The sequence below is a fragment of the Brachycentrus maculatus genome, unplaced genomic scaffold (assembly GCF_059751285.1).
Source record: "Brachycentrus maculatus isolate JH-2025_06_01 unplaced genomic scaffold, ASM5975128v1 h1tg000089l, whole genome shotgun sequence".
NCBI classification, from domain to species: Eukaryota; Metazoa; Arthropoda; class Insecta; order Trichoptera; family Brachycentridae; genus Brachycentrus; species Brachycentrus maculatus.
The window spans coordinates 3,223,614-3,241,708 of NW_028280843.1; the positions used below are offsets into that span (position 1 = coordinate 3,223,614).

Sequence of the window (18,095 nt, forward strand, 5' to 3'; positions counted from 1 at the left end):
GATTTTTTGAGTCTACTCATTTGTATTTTATTGTTAAAAAGCACATGAAAATTAATATTGTGACAATTGTTTCGCCTAGTTTTAGCATTTTCAAAGGAATTCGTTTTTATTACAATAACATTGAGACTAAATTACACACAAAATAAAAATGGAAAAATATAAAACCATATTTTTTGTTTGTTCGTATGCTAGATCATTATGGCTCATCCCCAGGTAGTTTTGGAGGAGTGTGTTTAGTTCAGAGTTGTGAAAGTTATTGTCATTCAGTTTTAATGTAAAAAAAAATAACTTAAAAAACAAACTGCCAAATCGCGGGCTTTGTGAGTCAGTGATAAATTGACCATAGCCGGCGATTTGCTGGCTTTGTGTTGCAATAGGTTTAAAGAAGTATAAATAAATAATGAAAAGAAATCTCTTACACATATACTCCAAGCTACCGATGTGCGGTACGGTAGTTCCGAGTTTGCTGACTTTGTAAGTTGATCCAAAGTCTACCAGCTTGATTTGCACAGATCTCACTGAAGCCATGACCACATTGTCCGGTTGCAGATCTAGATGTGAAAATCCTCTCCAGTGCAAGTATTGAAGGGCGTCCAATATTTGGGAAACGACTGTCGAAACCATTTGTTCTGTGTATTCGTGTCTGCTAGATAAGTATGTTAAAATATCGGCTCCTTGGAGTTTTTCTAGGATCAGAACAGCAACTGAAGTGTTCGGCGCTTTGTATGCGGCTAAGAGATTTCCTATTCTTTCGTGCCTCAAACGTCTCAGGCACTCGTATTCTCGGTTGACTTGATCATTTGTTTCAGAATGACATTCCAGAAGTTTGGCTATTACTACCGCATCGGTCGCTTTATCAATTCCTTTGACTACGACAGAGAATTTACCTCTGGATAGTTCAGAGATGAAACTGTATTTATCTGTCAAGTTGGTGTCTGAGCTCCACTCGATGGGAGTTTCTTCGCAAGAGTAATCAAGTTTAGGCTTCTCTTCGTCTAAAATAATGGCTTGTCCGGATTCTGTGATTTGTTGTAAATGTTTCATCGCTCTCGTTACCTGAATTTTTGCTCCGCCTTCTTCTTTGGTTTTAATTAGTTTTGTGGGGATTCCCTTATCACTCCATCCGATACGATTGCGAGCTGCCAAACGGAATTGGTGGCTAGTGTTCGGTTTGAGATCCTTAACAACGTAAAATTCATGATCAATATTGCAAGCGACATCGATCCAATCTACCTGATCGCCTTCCTTATACTGCAGGCTATAACACAGAACTGCGGAGTTTCCATCATCTTTGGGCTGCTTCCATCTGAGCAGCACTTCCGTGTCCGATGTCTCGGCGGCCGTAGGGCTGTCGGGCGCATCGGGGACAGAAGCTTGCACTACGCGAGTTCTCGCTACGGTCTGTCCTACTCGGTTTCGAGCGACCACTTTGTATATTCCTACGTCGTGACTGACAGCCGGATTAAACTTAAGAATTGATCTTCCATCTTCGTCAGTTGTTATCTTCACTCTGTTGCCTTCGGCAATGACCATGTCGTTTTTGAACCATTGAATGATGGGTTTTGGTTCTCCGACAGCGAAGCACACTAATTCTGCAGGATGATTATCTAAAATTGGCAGAATTTGTGGTTTTTCTCTGAAGAAAGGCAACTGGCCATCTTTTTTAGATTCGATTATAGCTTCCGCTTCAGCATAGCTATCGAGTCTAGATCCGAGTTCGTGACGAATTCTTCTCAATGTATAAGTATCTGCCGACCCATATTTGTTGATGCGTTCTTTTCTTTCATCATCAATTTCTTCATCCATCACATCAGTGAATCGTCGTCTTTCACGAATGATCGGTGTCTAGAAAAAATACATATATATGATAGTACATACTAATTAATTTTAATAGTTTATTATTGTAAGAAAATATGTAAATTCTTACTCTCCAGTCATAAGTGTCAGAGACAGAAGCGCTGAATCCCGGGCTGCGATTGGTCGCCACCTTCATGTATTCACGTAGACGGACTGGGAAGTCTACATCTCGCAATTGCAACAGATATGTATCTGGACCATTTTGGTAGCTAAAATAAACATAGCACATATGATTTTTTAAATAATGTGTATTGCCTTATCATTCATCAAAAGACTCTCTATGACATGCGATGTAGAAAAATGATTCTGTTCTACTTTGGGAATATTATCAGAGTCTAGAAGTTGGTAGGGACAGGGTTAGAAGGTAAACGAGAAGAAGGATGAAGTCCCGCAAGATGAACAAACCAAACAAAGATTGAAGCGGATCTTTCCAAACTCAGCCTAGGACCGGGAGAAATGGAAACGGGTTGTACAACAAGTGCCTGATGTCCCGATAGACCATGATGCTCAGCAGTCAGCAAGACAATAAAGAAGAATAATATAATGGTGATAATTATTACAAGATACTTACTGACTCTCAGACTTAATCATGCCGATCTCGTAGTCTGGGTGTTCATAGACATGCGTGTTATTTTCGTACGTTCCGGGATGTCGTGGTGAACGTGAGGGCCTATCGGGGGTTCCTTCCGGAGTATAAACATGTCCCGGAGGATACACCATTCGGGATGGATGCTCGAAGGCTCCGCTCAGTGGACGTCTCCTGAACCACGTACGGCAAGAAGCATTACTCATCCAGTCTCTGTAAAATAAAAGCGCATTTAGTTTGTGACTATGAATTGTATTTTATGGCCATAGATAAAATTGTATCAGTCTAGTACCTGTAAGAGTTGTAGTAGTTTTTGAGCCTATCCGTGCTTATTTGGTAAGCGTCATGAGGCATCTTGTCTGCGTACAGTAGCCAGGGATGTTTGAGAGCCGTTTTAACATCCATACGACCCTCAGATTTGTAAACTAAGAGTTTTGAAATAAAGTCCTTGGCTTCTAAACTGATTCGGCTCCACCACTCTGTTTCCCTGAACTCCCATTTGCCTTCCTTGATGTTGGTGAGAGTTTCCCGATCGTTTATTCCCTTGAACGGAGAGTTGCCTCCCAGGAGAATATGGGTGATGATACCGAGACTCCACATATCGGTGTTGAGGCCTACTCCCTCGTTGTTGGCAATCTCGGGGGATACAAACTCCGGCATGCCATAGTCCAGATTGGCTAACTTTCCATACTGAATGCGACGAGCGAGGCCAAAGTCACAGATCTTCAGGTCATCACCACCCGGGTGTGCAATCAATAAATCGCCAATCTTGAATAATAAAATAAAATCATTTACATAAATCGATGTTATATATGTATTTTTTAAGTAAATTTTGTTTTACTGCGGCTGCAAAGTAAAATGTAGTCCAATTTTATTATGTAACTGTACATAATGATATTTTAGGATTATTTCTACAGATAGAATAAGTTACATTTTATGCCAAAAATTCATTTTGTCAATACTCGGTCCAGAGAAATTAAAGCTTGAATCTCGGATACTGAAATGTCACCAACTGTGTCCCAAACGTGTTGTTGACATTATCAAATAGTCATAGTCTGTGTTAGTCAGAGTTGAAAGAATTTTTTTTTGAATAGTCATATTTCATATGGCTTGTATACCATTGCATCCAAATTTTATCATTAATTGATTCGGCGGTAACTTTGAAGTTAAAATCTTAAAAAGTTTAAATCTATCCATTTTAAATTTTTATTTCACTTGGTAAGTACCTATATTTCTCAAAATCTATTGTGACACGTGTTTCAATGCATTCTGCATAATTTTCAAACACTATTTATGGTCATATTATTTTTTGACATCTCATCAAAGATGAAGAAGAATATGGAAGTCTGGGCATTTACGGGGCTGATGACCGTCATAGGCTGGTTTAAGTAATCACTTTACACATGTGTAACATTCACCAATACTATTTATTTTATTCTTTTCTTTTTGGACACACTCAAAATGTTGTAAAACTATTTATGGTGTTTGAAATGATGTGGAATACATCGAAACATATGTCACAATAGATTTTAAGAAATAGTGGTACATATTTCCCAAGTGAAATTAAAATTGAAATTTTAATATGTATAGGGAATTGATTCGGTACTTCAATTTTGTTCACTTATCAATCTAAAAATAAAGCCAAGATTTGTATTTGGTTTTAATAAATGCAAAATGGTAACTTACCGTAAGTCCCATGTGTCCGATGTTGAGATCATGCATATGCTCCAGTCCCCAGAGCATCTGCCTAATGTATCCGGCTATTTCCCCTTCCGTGAAGTGAGTTTGCTTCAGCAAGTTGTCCTTGACCAGCTCCCCTCCTCCGGCGAGCTCCGTGACGAGGTGCAGGGTTCGGTTGGTCTCGTAAGCGTCGTGCAAACGGATCAGCTTGCGGTGGTTCAGACAGTTCATGATTTCCATCTCGTTCCACATAAACGGTCGCAGATCTGTCTTGCCGTACATCACCTTTGCGGCGTAGTTACGACCTGAAAACATAGTTTTACCAACTTTACCATCTTCAAATGAAGATAATCTTTTAAATAGTTATTCTCGGTATCCGAGGATTCATTATCCAATTTTGGCAGTTTTGAAATTGCTTAAAATATATTCCCACCGTTCTATGATTCTTAAATTTTAATAATAATAAAATAAATCATATTTACCAGTTAGTCTCTCTACGGCGTGATAAGTGACACCTTGTGTACCCCGACCTAATTCATCACCCAGATCATATAAGTCTTCGAATGGCTTTGTTTTTGGTTTTATGGTCGGTGCCTTAATGTAAGTTCTGTAAGAATATTCTTGTTCATTCTCTTCAATATGAACCATGGCTGATGAGCTCACAGCACCGGCAACATTTCTCGCACTGAGCGAATATAATCCTTCATCCTTTAATATTGCGTCGTTGATGATCAAAATGCTTGTATCAGGCTCAATAAATTGGATCTAAAATAAGTAAAGATTAATAAAATTTGTTGATATTTTAGACAGTATTGTCCGTTTTTAGGTATGATAGATTCAGGTTGGTTTTCACATATTTTGTTTGTTTCTTATTACCTTAATTCTGCTGCTTGCTGCAAGGGGTTGCCAATCTTTGTACCATTTCAGTTCTGGATACGGAACGCCTGTCACCCTCGCTTCCAGTCTGCCAGATTTGCGAACCATGATAATGGTTTCATCCGGACGTTGAATGAAGACAGGGTATTCTGCGATATCCATGCGAACTCTCTGTCTGGCCTCTCCGTGCTCATTAGTAGCTACTGCTTCATACATTCCAACATCCCTTTCCAACATTCTGAAATATTAAACTCAGAGGTAATTCAATGAAATATTTATAATAAACAAAGTTTTATTGTAAAAGAAATATGAATATATTACTTGTTGATAAACAATGTTGCTTGTCCGTTTCTTGTGTAACTCCAATCGTATCTTCCACCGGACTCAATGAGTTCATCATTGAAGTAGTAAGTCATCTTAGGCTTGGGATATCCGTAAACGAACCAAAACAGGTTGCTGTTGTGATTCTTAATGCCGTACTGAGTATCGTGTTCTTGCCTCAGGAACTTGGGTGGCTGAGCATAGCCATCGTGAGGTGGCCTTTCAATATCGAAGTCTTTAGGGAAGTAAGGAGACGTCTCTGGCCTGAAGTCTATGCCCGGATCCAAATATGGAATGAACTTTGGCGGGTCCGGTTCCAATTTGGATCTGTAGGTGATTGCGTACGGTGACGGGTCGCTTATTCCGTACTTATTCTCCACACGAATGCGGAATTTGTAGTCACGGAACGGTTCTAAATTGCGGATGTCGCAGGCGCATGAACGAATTCCAGTGCGAGCTGTGAACCAATCTCCATCAGGCTGTTCACACATCTCCACCTAATAAATAAATAAATAAAACAGTTATACCATTGCCAAAAAATAAATGATGACATTTAATGAAAAACAAATGCGTAATTACTTGGTATGTCACAGGGAATCTTGGCCCATGTGGAATGGAAGGTTTCCATGATAGTGTAAGGCGACGATCCATCATTCTGGATATTATAGGTTTATCGGCTAATGGCATAGGAACGCCAGTTTTTTTTAGCTTGTCAAATTCGCTGTACTGATCAGCTAATGGTCGTTTGGTTCTCGGCTCCAGTGCTAAAAAGACAATACAGCATGAATATATTTGAAATATTTCCAATATATTATTTCGATCTCAAATATTGCTTACAGTCATAGCTAAGTTCAGCGTGACAGATATCCTCCCCATGTGGATTGAATATTCTGCATGAATATTTGCCAACATCGGCCGGGTCCACACCGAGAATGGATAGGCGAAGTAGTCCAGAACCTTCTCTATCCATACGGATACGTTCAGTTGGGAATAATTTATCGCCATTGCGGAACCATTCCACCTAGAATATTTGGAAACATGTTTTGGTAAAAAACAATACTCTTATGTGACAATGAGTTAGTGCTGGTCAAAAGATTGTTTACCTCAGGTTCAGGTGTGCCAGTAGCGCAAGCTGTGAATTTAGCTGTCATACTCTTGTACACTTCAGTGTCGCCAATTTTTTTCAAGAAAGACGGTGGTTCCATCCTTTGCCTCTTCTCGCTGTTTTGATAAAAAAAAATTCAATAAAAAATATGGTTCCAATTAAACAAATATATATTTTTATATATGATATTTTGTTAATTTCTCACATTTTGTCAACAACATCGAGAGTGGCTTGGAGCTTTGCTTCACCTTCCTTATTCCTGGCAATACATGTGATTTTACCAGAGTCCTCGGGTTTGCAGTCTCTGACGTAAAGACAACAAGCATCACCATCTCTTTTGATGTGGTATTTGTCAGATTCACGAATTGGCTGGTCATTGAAATACCAACTTATTTCAGGATGTGGAACTCCAAGCACTCTTGCGGGGAATTTAGCATCCATGGTAGGAAGCTGGAAAGTAAAAATAATACCGCCATATTAACACTAAATTTAAAATTTCATAAAACTATTATTTGTAAACGAGGTATCATTACTTAATTTTAATATACATTTTCATAAAAATAAAACTATGTTACTGGTACCTGTTGTAAATCGGTGAACTTTTGGGTGAATATGGGTGACTGGAAAACTTTCCTTATGCTCGCCTTAGCAGTACTGCTGTCTTCTCCGAGAGGGCTGACCAACCTGCAGGTATACATTCCAGCGTCTGATAGGTCTGCTGGCTTTATTTCTAGGCCCACCTATAATATCGATAAACCATATTCAGAATTTAAGTGTTGTTTTTGTCAACCAGTGATATCTGTGTCTGATCATAACAATTATGCAAACCTTTTTGCCATCACAAGAGATGGTGATACGCTCAGATGGTTGAATAGGAATTCCGTCTTTGCTCCAGCACACGTCGGGTATCGGGTTTCCGGCGAATGGAGCTTCCATAATCAAGGGTGTGCCTTCCTCGGTAGTAGCATCTCGTAAGGCGTGCAAGAAGAATGGTCTTTCTTCTGGCAAGCTGTCATCGCCCCTGCCTAAATGAAACAATACTCAGAGTCAGCAGAGTTTCAGTTTTAGTGACTTTATAAAACAATTCTACTATTACTAGTCTTACCTGCCACACTGAGAGTTCCCTTGCTGGAAACTTCTCCTTTGTCATTGGATGCGTGGACTGCGTATTCTCCCGCATCCTCGGGGCGTGCCTTGTCAATGATGAGACAGCATGTGCCATCAGGAAGTTCAGTTATCTTGACGTGTTGTCCATCTGGTACAATTTCTTTTCCATTATGTGTCCTGAAATGTTATTTTTAGCAATAAGATAGCAATAAGTTAAATTTTTTGTATTACCAGTTGTAAAATTTTGTCCACTAACCATTTGATTGTTGGAGACGGATGTCCAACACAGCGAACTTCCAATTTGACCGGGAAGCCTTCAACAACATTGGTGGGCTGCAGATCTGCGAAGAATGCGGGTTTCTTTTCCTTTTGTTCTACGTCAACTTTGGCATTTCCAGTAATGTCTCCTAATCTATTGGATATGGTCACTGTGTACTTTCCGGCGTCTTCCGGTTTGACATTATCAATGGATAAACCGATGAGTCCACCAGGTTGGTTGACAAAATTGACAGCTTGAGATGGCCTGATTGGTAGACCTATAACAAAGATAAATATAAATGCATACTTGATTTAATCTTCAACATTAACAAATTAACTTACAGGTACACAATGTCTCATTTATTGAAAAAAAGGTAGTTACCGTCTTTGAACCACTTGATTTCAGGAGCAGGGAATGCCATTATTTGGGCTTCAAGTTTCAAAGCTTGTCCGACAATAGCCTTGGATGGTTCCAAAGTTTTGATAAATGTAGGCTTTCGTGGTGAAGCTGCAAAAACATGTTTGTTTTTAAATAAAAATTTATTCAAATCAAGAATAAAAAATACATATTTTTAATAATATTGTTATACTTACGGTTAATGGCAACTGCGCAAAGTGCGGATGTTTCACCATTGGGATTCTTGGCCACCAGCTTATAGGCACCGCAGTCAGATGGCTTGCATTCCTGAATGAGTAGCTTCACAGATCCGTCAGGCATGGCTGTCAGCTGGAGCCTCTCATCAGCTTTCAATTCTTCACCATCTTTGTACCTGTAATATATTTATTCTAGTATTGAGAAAAAACTCCGACACAAATTATAATTTATTCATAGAAACCGTATATAATTTACCATTTGACAGTAGGTATGGGACTGCCGTCCAGTTTTGCTTTGAGTTCAAGCGGTTCACCCTCATCTACATCCGTGGCTCTGTCAAGTTTCTGAGCGAATCCTGGTGCAATTTGAGCCATCTTCAGTTGGGCCGAAGTCTCTACATCTCCGACAACATTTGCAGCTGTCACCGAATACTGTAAACAATAAATTAACCAAATGATTATATAAATAATCTAACTGATAATGCGGGTTTTATTTACTAAATTTTATAATTAAGCATTAATATATATTTTTTTATTATACCTTTCCAATATCAGATGTCTCGAAGTGGGAAATAGTAAGTTCACTGTCGATTTGTCCTTCATGTGTGTTGGTCACCTTGTGGCGTTCGTCGTTAGAGATCTCTTTACCATCTTTTGTCCATTTGATTGATGGTTTAGGTACGCCTGTACACCTTACTTTGAGAGTGATGTCGTCATAATCCTTAACTTTAAGATCCTCAAGTTTTTTGGAGAAAACTGGTTTCTCACCTTTAAGGAAAAAAAACAACAAAATTTAATGATAAATTCATGTTTTTTCACTTAGTAATAGTATTAAAAGTGTATGATTTAGTTGTGATTTTATTTTTAAGAATATCTACTTACTGTGAATGTTCAGCTTAGCTTGCTGACTGGAAGACCCTTCACTATTCTTAGCTTCAAGCTTATACACTCCAGCATCCTCCATTTTTAGTCCAGCGAACACTAGTTTGTACTGTTCTTTGGCAGGATCTTCAACCAGCTTGTGATTCTCAGAAGGTTTGATGACCATACCATCTTTACTCCTTTAAATTACAAGTGTTTTGATTAATCGGCGAAATAGAAAATACCTATTTAAAGGATGAAAAAATATGTAGGAAGTCTTTAAATTACCAGGTAATTTCAGCAATCGGGTTGGCGTGGATGACGGCTATGAATTCAGTTTCTTCATAAGGTACAGCAGTAATATCCTTAAGTGGTTCAATTTCTGGCCTGAGAATAATATCAAGTCTTGCGCTACTTTCTCCTTCGCCATATGGATTCTTCGCTTTGATAGTATATTCCCCAGTATCAGCGTGACGTCCTTTGTAAATTCAAACAAAAACGTTAACGCGTTAACTTTTGGGTAAAATAATATTTGTAAACAGAATAATATTACCTGTTGGAATATGCAACTTGAATGTGCACTCCTTCAAATCGTTGTCAATTTCTTTATGTTCCATTGACAGTTTAACTGTGGCATCAGGGATAATCTCTTCTCCTTTGTGGAACCAAGCCACTTCAGGTATTGGATCGGCGGTGCATACGGCTACCATTGTTACTGGTTCTTTTTGTGGAACCTTTTGTGGTTTTAAAGGACCAGTGAACTTTGGTTTACGGAATTCCGAGGCAGCTGAAATGTAACCGATCATTTATTTTCCGCACGGAGTAACGGACGAAAATTATATATTATTTTTATAATAATACTGATGATATGTACAAAGATGGTTTGCAGCATTAAATAGGCGTAGGTTTTTTTAAATGCGGAATTGTTATAAAACAACAAAAAATTGCTTTTGAAAACATTTATTAGAGAAATAATAAAAAAAATCTTACAGGTAACGGACAGTTTAGCCTTGCGGGCAAATGTTCCAAGCTTGTTGCTGATCTCGCACTGGTACGTTCCGGCATCTACCATTTGAGTGTCTAATATGTGCAGTTTATAGCAGTCTCCGTCTTCGGATATCTTGACTCTCTGACTGGGCTTGATGGGTTCTCCGTTAACAGTCCACTTGGCTGCGGGTTTGGGGAATCCGCGTGCGAACACCTTGTACTCCATCGGGAGCGTCTCGTAAACATTCCCGTCGTCCATTTCGGCACTTGTTATCTCGGCAATGGCTATGGATTAATTCCAATTTAAGTTAAAAGACACATATCAAGTCTACAGAACATTTGAAATCGTCCAACCTGTAATCTTCTTACCACCAGTACCGGATACACGGGACACCTTTCTGACCTTGAGTTATTTTTTGTTATTTGTAAGTTTGAATATAAATGTAAACAAATTATTATTCATGCATCTAAAATAAATAATTAAGTTAAGAAGCATATTTAAATACCTGCATTGAGTAATTAATTTGTTCTTGCAGCGTTTCTGAACAAGCAGTATTATTTAATAAAATGAATAACTTAGTGCAATTGCAGAAGCTGTGAAAAATGCATTTTATTTAAAAAATTACCTTCACATTTCCTTTCTCCCGCATTCTGTAGCACATCACTCTTTTTTTTAAGTTCTTTTGATACCATTTCACTTTTATTTAACGATATGTCTTCTAAAAAAAAATCATTTTTGCTAAATCCATTTATAATATGTTTGTTTGCGGCCTCCGTTGACGTTTGTTCACAAGATTCCTCAGTTTCTTCTATAATGTCGGTCTTTTTTAGGACCCGAGAAATATTCTCGTTTTTCCTTTGACCTTCCTTTTGAAGAATATCACCTAAATTACTTCTCTGTATTTTGATTCTTCTAAAGAGGTCTTCCATTTCATCGTCTTCTTCCGTGAATGTTATTTTGGATCTGGATGGTGCAAAATCAGTTTCATAATTAATTCTAGATCTAGCATTACTCGTATCAATATCTTCAATGTTTTGCTTGTATATGAAATCACTATTTTTTGCATATTTTGGCTTTACCATTTCAGAAGATTCATATTCGCATGTTTGAATGTATTCGGATTTACTGCTGGAATCAATGTCCTTTCCGAGTTTTTTATATAAAAATTCATCACTCATGTCTTTTTCGATAATCTTATGGAGTTTTTCCGATAAGACTTTTTCTTGAATTTCACCACTTTCTGAAAAGGTTTCTTCTTGGAAAGAAGCCTGTCTGATATAATTTTCTCTCGAATATGTTCGTTTGGTGTCGTCGAAATCAAACATGAGGTTATTGATATCATTTAAGGACAAGTCTCGAGACAGATTGCCCCCGACAAAAGTGGAATCGTCTTCGGAAAGTGACAATATAGACACTCCTCGGTTTACGGAAAGTTTGTTTTTATCCGAATAATTACAATCCCCGTCCGAGTCGGCTGGTTCCTCGATTATGCCGTGATGACCTCTTTTGAATATGTCGGAAATGTAAAAGCCTCCTGATTCGTCTTGCGTATATCTGTGCGAGGCAACTTCTTCTACCTCTAGAGAAGTCTTATGCGGTCGGTTGGGAGCGATTATATTTCTACGCTCTCCTTCATATTCCGAATCCTCTTCATAAATCACAGATGTCGCAGACATTTTGTGTAATGTGTGTGTTTCAGCAGGACCTATATTTTACCAATTGGTTAGTGAACACTGGAATTCTGAGCTTTAAAGATATTTCACGCAAGTTATGAAATTATTATACATAAAATTAGATAAAATAAATTATTTTGGAATTATGGAATCACTTGAATTGGTTTGTGAAAAGTGTAATTTAATGGATGGCATCACTATATAAGCTATGTTTACATTATTGTTTTAGAGGCAAAAAGAGAAAGCGTCACACTGACCTGAAACAATCGCCTCGTGTGAACGAGTACTGCTGACCACCGTTACTATGATAGCTTCCCCTTCACCCCGCTTGAAGGTTGTGACGGTTTCCACGGAGCGCTGGCCTAGACAACACACTCACTCAACATTCGCCCCAAATAGTCCTAAACATAAACTCCAAGCATGCTTGGACCAAATGCATCAGAAAGCCATTAAGTTAATGTATCTTTATGTAAGATCCAACATGCGGAACATTAAAAAATGGATGATGTTTTCTGGAAATAAATAACAAGAATTTGACTGTTTTAAATGTGTATGTAATTTTTTTTATACCTTCACATTCCCCTTTTTGCTTACTGGGTGCCGCATCAACCTTTTCTGCCTTCTTTTGCTTGATACCTTCTTCGTCAGCCATTGTTTTCTCTTCAATTTTCTCTTTTCCTAAGACTCCCTTTTCTCCCTTTTTCATTTCTGGCTTATCTACTTCCGTATAGTCGGAATCATTTAACTTATTTGCTTTCACGTCTAACTCAACTTCCTCTATTACATCGAAATCCGTCTTAGATTTGATGGCTTTTTTGGGAGCTGTCGTTTCGACTTCATCTTCAATAGATCGTTTCGATTGAGTAGCATCATCCAGAGATTCGGTAGTAATTTCTTGTTTCTCAAATCTCTTGGTGATTTCTTGAGCTGGATGAGGGACAGTATAACAACGATTTAAGTCATGTTTGATATGAGGGGAAGGATGTATTGAATGATGCAAAAATAAAAGATAGCTGGATTCTATAGCAACATTCACAGGAAATTGAAAGTGTTATTGTATTTGAACGAGCAATGAAAACAGGGAATGTTCACAAACGTCAATTGATAGGGAACTGCTAGAATTTTTGATATGCCAGGTTGATATTGTTTTTCTCCAAGAAGAAGTTTAAAAGCGTGTCCAAATTGATAAGCTGTGATAAATTTGTGAACAAACCCATATAATTATTTAAAAAAAACAAGACATGGGACATGACATCTGATTATATATTGGAAAAACTGGAATGCATTTTCTATCAAAAGAAATTTAAAGAATGCACTAAATTAATACTAATTCTAGTACTAATGTCATAATGCTGCATTCATTAAAAGTAGCAATCCAAATCACTTCCATGTGATCGGATTGTAATGTCACACAATGTAAAAAACATTCCTGCTTGCATTCTCCGGGTGCATTTGTACTTACTTGCTCCATGAATGAAGCGAGCCTAGAAATTACTCTCTTTGCATAAGAAAAACAATAATTCATTATAACATTTGCAGTATTGTACACATAGTAATACATAATGATATGTATTCAATCTTTCAATTTTGATTACACTATTGAATGGGTATGTATTGCATTTTCCCAAATTTTAAATATGATTACTTCGATAAAATATAACACAGTTTAACAAGTAAAGTTAATGGTGACACTTTTTTCATTCATATTTACCAAATATTTTCAATTTTACTTTTATAATAATTAAAATAAAGAATCTAAAACAAGTTTCACCATTAGTTTCAACACAAACAGTGGCGGATCTATATTTTGAAGATCTGAAGCAATTTATTTTTTGAAAGACATTTAATTTCTATCAAAGAGATTCATCATTGGCAACATATGATGTTATTGGGCACGGAATTCAATTAAAATTGCAATATCTTCATAAAAATACCATGAAATGCAATGGTTTATCGGTTTAAATGCTAAAAAAAATGTTTCTATAAATTAATAATAAAATAACATTTATAAAGATTTAAAAAAAAGGTAACAATTATTATAAAATTAATGTAAATATTTGACTTTTGAAAGATAATTTTTACAAGGATAAAATTTGTTTAGTTACCTTTGATTTATGGTTAATATTATAATTTAGATTTTAGGTAGATCCGCCACTGAGCCACAACAAAATTATTCCAAAATTCTACAGATTAATTTCACAATATTGTATTTTTAAAAAGTGTTTAAATTTTTGTACAGTATAATTTTATTTTGCGCTTTATCAATATTATTTGAAATACTCGTATACACAAGTAGTTCTAGTAAAAAGTACTCACTGTGCACGACGACAATGCTCTTGCAGGAGACTGTTCCCATTTCGTTGATGGCTCGGACTTCGTACTCCCCGCCATCCGCCTCCTTCACCAGATTGAGCGTGAGGCTGTAGTTCTCCAGCCGCTTGCTGTCTCGCTCTATCTTGATCCTGGCGTCCGTGGTCACCTCCTGACCGTCTCTGTACCACTTGATCTTGGGGTCGGGACATCCTTCTATCTCCACCTCCAGTTTCAGGGTGGCTCCTTCGTCCACAGTCATGTCCACAAGCTTCTTCGTGATCTTTGGTTTACCTGATGCCAAATGATTGAATTTATAATAAACATAAATATTTATTTCATTAACTGATTTGGTAGTTACTTTGTGGTAAAATCTATTCATTTTAAATTTAAGTTTTACTTAGTAAATACAACTATTTCGTAAAATTTATTCTTCAACCTTCAACGTCCCAAGGACCCAACCCTAAAATTTAGAATTAGCATCACATACGGTGTTTGAAAATTATGTGGAATGCATCGAAACACGTGTCACAGTAGATTTTAAGAAATAGTGGTATTTACTAAGTAAAACTTAAATTAAAAATAAATATTTATATTTTTGGTTCTTCAATCTTTGATTTTCTAGTTCTTATATTCTCATATGTTATTCATACTTCCTGACGTTAAGGATCACCACCAGTCATTAGAACATCCATCATAGATGATGGAAGATGTAATGCGGTATCAATTGTTGGGGAAACAGAATAACATGGTGTAATAACTAAAATATGTGAAATGTATTCCATCTCGGAGGCGACAGATACTTTATATAAACTTATAAAAAGTAACATATGGTAGTGAATTTAATCAAATCACTGGCAATGTTATGAAAGTTCATTTTCATATTCTTGATATGGCTAAAATCAATTCGATTTTTAACAAAAATAAAAGTTTTTTTTTTCTTACTGAATACGGTGAAAGTTGAAGAAGATTGATCAGAACCAAACTCGTTGACAACCTTGCAGGAATATTTGCCAGACATTTCCGTTGTTACTTCCTTCATTATCAGTTTGTAACTGTCTCCATCGTCTGTGCGAGTGAATTCAGTGCGTTTCTCCGTAATTTCAGCATCACCATAGTACCTACATTGCAAATAATTATGTAATATAGATAGTACAAATCTGATAACAGTGTTCCTTCATCCAAAAAAATACTGTTAACTATTTAATTATCTTTTTGAATATTTTACATCTCCTGTCTTATATATTTCAGATTAAATTTTAATAAAAAGTTGTGTAAGAGGTATTCAACAACTAGTGGAAATGGGACCTGGAGCATTCTACTGATATTACATGTATACATATTTTGGAAACTAATATCTTATTTACCATTTCACAGATGGTTTGGGGAACGAATCAACGCTAACAACCAATTCAACATTCAATGATCCTTCATTTGCCTTTGTGTCTGTCAACTTCTGTGTGAACTGCGGAGCGCAGCGGACGTTAAGCCTTGCACTGTCTTTCGATGTTCCATGGCTATTGGTGACTTCACAGCTGTAGTTGGCTGTTTCTTTTCGGGTGACATTAGAAATAGTAAGGGTGAATGTTGAACCGTCGGAAGTAATTTTGACATTGGAGCTCTCTGTAGTGATCTCCTTGCCATCTTTGAACCTAGATAAGAGATAGGATTAGACACATCATTTCCATACAGAAGAAATGCAAACATTTCCACGCAAATAAATAAAGTACCATTTGACAGTTGGTTGAGGATCAGCTTCGCATTTGATTTGGAAGGTGATAGTTTCTCCTTCGCTGCATTCCCTTGTTCCGCCAAGTTTCTGGGTGATTTTGGGCGGCGAGGTGACGCGTAATTGCCAAAAGTCTGAGCACTGATTTATTTCGTTTTTCGCAACTACCGAATACGAGCCAGTGTCCGTAAGAGTGGTGCCGTTGATAGTCAACGTGTACACTTCTTCACTTTCTTTGGTAATCTGATAACGTCCAGAGTTGGACAATTGAACTCCATCTTTGAAGAATGTTACATCGGGTGTGGGAGATCCTTCGATCTCGATTGTCATCTTGTAAACCTGCTCAGTCATGCAGGATTGGTTTTCCATCTTCTTTTTGATCTTAGGAGCGGCCTTAACAATCAGATGCATCTCTGAATGATCCTCTCCGAGCTCATTTTTGGCATGGATCGTGTATAACCCGGCATCTTGAGGGGTACAATTTTTGATAACAAGGGACATACTTTCGGCATCTTCATACAAAAACCTAAAACATAATTTTTTTTTCAGTATATCTTATACAGTGAAGCACTATCGCAAGAATTACATCTACAAGATATTTATTGGTTGATATTATGCTAAATTGAATAAATAACTAACTTGTATCTGCCACCTGGTTCAACAACTTTTCCGTCATGTTTCCAGAGAATATCCGGTTTGGGAAATCCTTTACATTGAAGCTCCAACATGGCAGACCCTCCAACGGATACCTGAGCTTCTTTGGTCTCAACAATGAGAGAAGGCTTTTCAGGCTCTCGCATTAGCTGGTTAACAGAACCTAGAAAAAATTATTTTTGTATATTTATTATTGATTCATCCTTTGTTATCTTTATTGATGTCAACAATGTATAAGTACAAACCTTGAACAGTAAGTTCAGCAGAGCATGAAATGTTTCCGGCACAGGTTTGAGCCACACAAGTGTAAAGGCCGGCATCTTCTGGCTTGACGTGTTGGAACACGAGAGCTAGAGAGTCTTCGTCATCGCCCAGAAGGACCTTAAAGCGTTCTTCAGGATCAAAGGGCTGTCCGTCGCGACGCCAGCTGAATACTGGCTTCTCACCAGGAGGAAGAACAGCTCCGTCTTCGAGGTCTCCAAAGATGTTCTTGTCACCTGAAAAGATAAATGGTTTTAGAATTACAAGCTTTCTCTTTTAATGGATCCACTTTTATTATGCAAAATAATATTACTCACAGAAAGGTCAGAATGCAACAAAATTTGCTGCGCGGGTCCTGGGCATAAAATAAATGGCATATATGGACATGCTAGGCATATGCTTCAGCACAAATTGAATGGCACATATGGATACGCTAGGCGTGTTCTTTAGCACGTATGGACATGCTAGGCGTGTTCTTTAGCACAAAGTGGTTGGTACATATGGACACGCTAGGCGTGTTTTTAGCACGGAATGTGTTGAATGATCATGGAGTCTAACTTTAATTTAAGTTACCTGCAACAGTGACAGTAGCTTCGCAAGTTTCCGATCCATAGGTGTTGGACGTGGTGCATGAGTACTTTCCAGCATCACACGACTGTACGGCAATAATAACCATTTCATAGAATCCTTTATCAGTGTGATCTCTCACTATTTGGACACGTTCGTGGTCATCCTTGATTTCGACACCTTCTTTGAAGCTAAAAAATAATGAAGTAATAAAGGTTTTGTTTTTTCACCGAGTTAACATTTACATAGACTCGAAAGTACCTATCACTCCTTCAAACTTATTTGTAGATCGGTAAAAAATAAACCTTAATCCTTTTTAACATTTATGTAAATTTTTGTATGGTCAAAAGCATTTTTGTATAAAAAAATCTCAACAGTTGCGCCCTCCCCAATCCTACAGACAAGTTGGTCTAAGTGTGAAAGAAAAAGTCTAATGGAAATAGTTCATTTACACATTCTCAAAGCAGTTGCACAAGGCAAATAGAAACACCTGAATCCTATAAATCAAGGACACACATTCTGTTCTTTAATTTTTCAGTAAAAGATGCCATTTTTTTTGTTTGCTTAAAAATTTGTACTAATCGACCTGTATGTGCTGTTTACTCTATTCTGTCCAAAAGAAAAAAAGTCTCTTAAATAAAACATTATTTGACTAGACAGTTTGAAAA

The 18,095-nt window shown here is 37.3% G+C and overlaps 1 protein-coding gene across 6 annotated transcripts in view; it reads right to left on the reverse strand.

Moving 5' to 3' along the window:
* Positions 1–18,095, reverse strand: part of Obsc (Obscurin) — a 120,588-nt gene that overhangs the window by 1,347 nt on the left and 101,146 nt on the right. For 4 of the 6 annotated variants that reach the window (XM_088257995.1, XM_088257993.1, XM_088257996.1 and 1 more), the window contains 32 exons: positions 17,434–17,618; positions 16,845–17,096; positions 16,585–16,762; positions 15,947–16,471; positions 15,584–15,868; positions 15,162–15,337; positions 14,223–14,510; positions 12,477–12,833; positions 10,236–10,517; positions 9,799–10,032; positions 9,534–9,723; positions 9,267–9,445; positions 8,926–9,152; positions 8,641–8,816; positions 8,385–8,560; positions 8,173–8,298; positions 7,789–8,068; positions 7,531–7,709; positions 7,254–7,450; positions 7,007–7,165; positions 6,631–6,875; positions 6,424–6,541; positions 6,158–6,341; positions 5,900–6,084; positions 5,321–5,817; positions 5,000–5,237; positions 4,606–4,888; positions 4,130–4,428; positions 2,736–3,211; positions 2,429–2,656; positions 1,928–2,066; positions 420–1,845 (listed from right to left, as the gene is read on the reverse strand). In XM_088257995.1, the coding sequence (XP_088114121.1) occupies positions 420–1,845; positions 1,928–2,066; positions 2,429–2,656; positions 2,736–3,211; positions 4,130–4,428; positions 4,606–4,888; positions 5,000–5,237; positions 5,321–5,817; positions 5,900–6,084; positions 6,158–6,341; positions 6,424–6,541; positions 6,631–6,875; positions 7,007–7,165; positions 7,254–7,450; positions 7,531–7,709; positions 7,789–8,068; positions 8,173–8,298; positions 8,385–8,560; positions 8,641–8,816; positions 8,926–9,152; positions 9,267–9,445; positions 9,534–9,723; positions 9,799–10,032; positions 10,236–10,517; positions 12,477–12,833; positions 14,223–14,510; positions 15,162–15,337; positions 15,584–15,868; positions 15,947–16,471; positions 16,585–16,762; positions 16,845–17,096; positions 17,434–17,618 (8,969 nt within the window). Of the gene's footprint in view, positions 1–419; positions 1,846–1,927; positions 2,067–2,428; positions 2,657–2,735; positions 3,212–4,129; positions 4,429–4,605; positions 4,889–4,999; positions 5,238–5,320; positions 5,818–5,899; positions 6,085–6,157; positions 6,342–6,423; positions 6,542–6,630; positions 6,876–7,006; positions 7,166–7,253; positions 7,451–7,530; positions 7,710–7,788; positions 8,069–8,172; positions 8,299–8,384; positions 8,561–8,640; positions 8,817–8,925; positions 9,153–9,266; positions 9,446–9,533; positions 9,724–9,798; positions 10,033–10,235; positions 10,518–10,626; positions 10,636–11,095; positions 11,939–12,163; positions 12,269–12,476; positions 12,834–14,222; positions 14,511–15,161; positions 15,338–15,583; positions 15,869–15,946; positions 16,472–16,584; positions 16,763–16,844; positions 17,097–17,433; positions 17,619–18,095 lie in introns of all 6 variants that reach the window. The other 2 variants (XM_088257998.1, XM_088257997.1) reach the window with 2 other exon arrangements.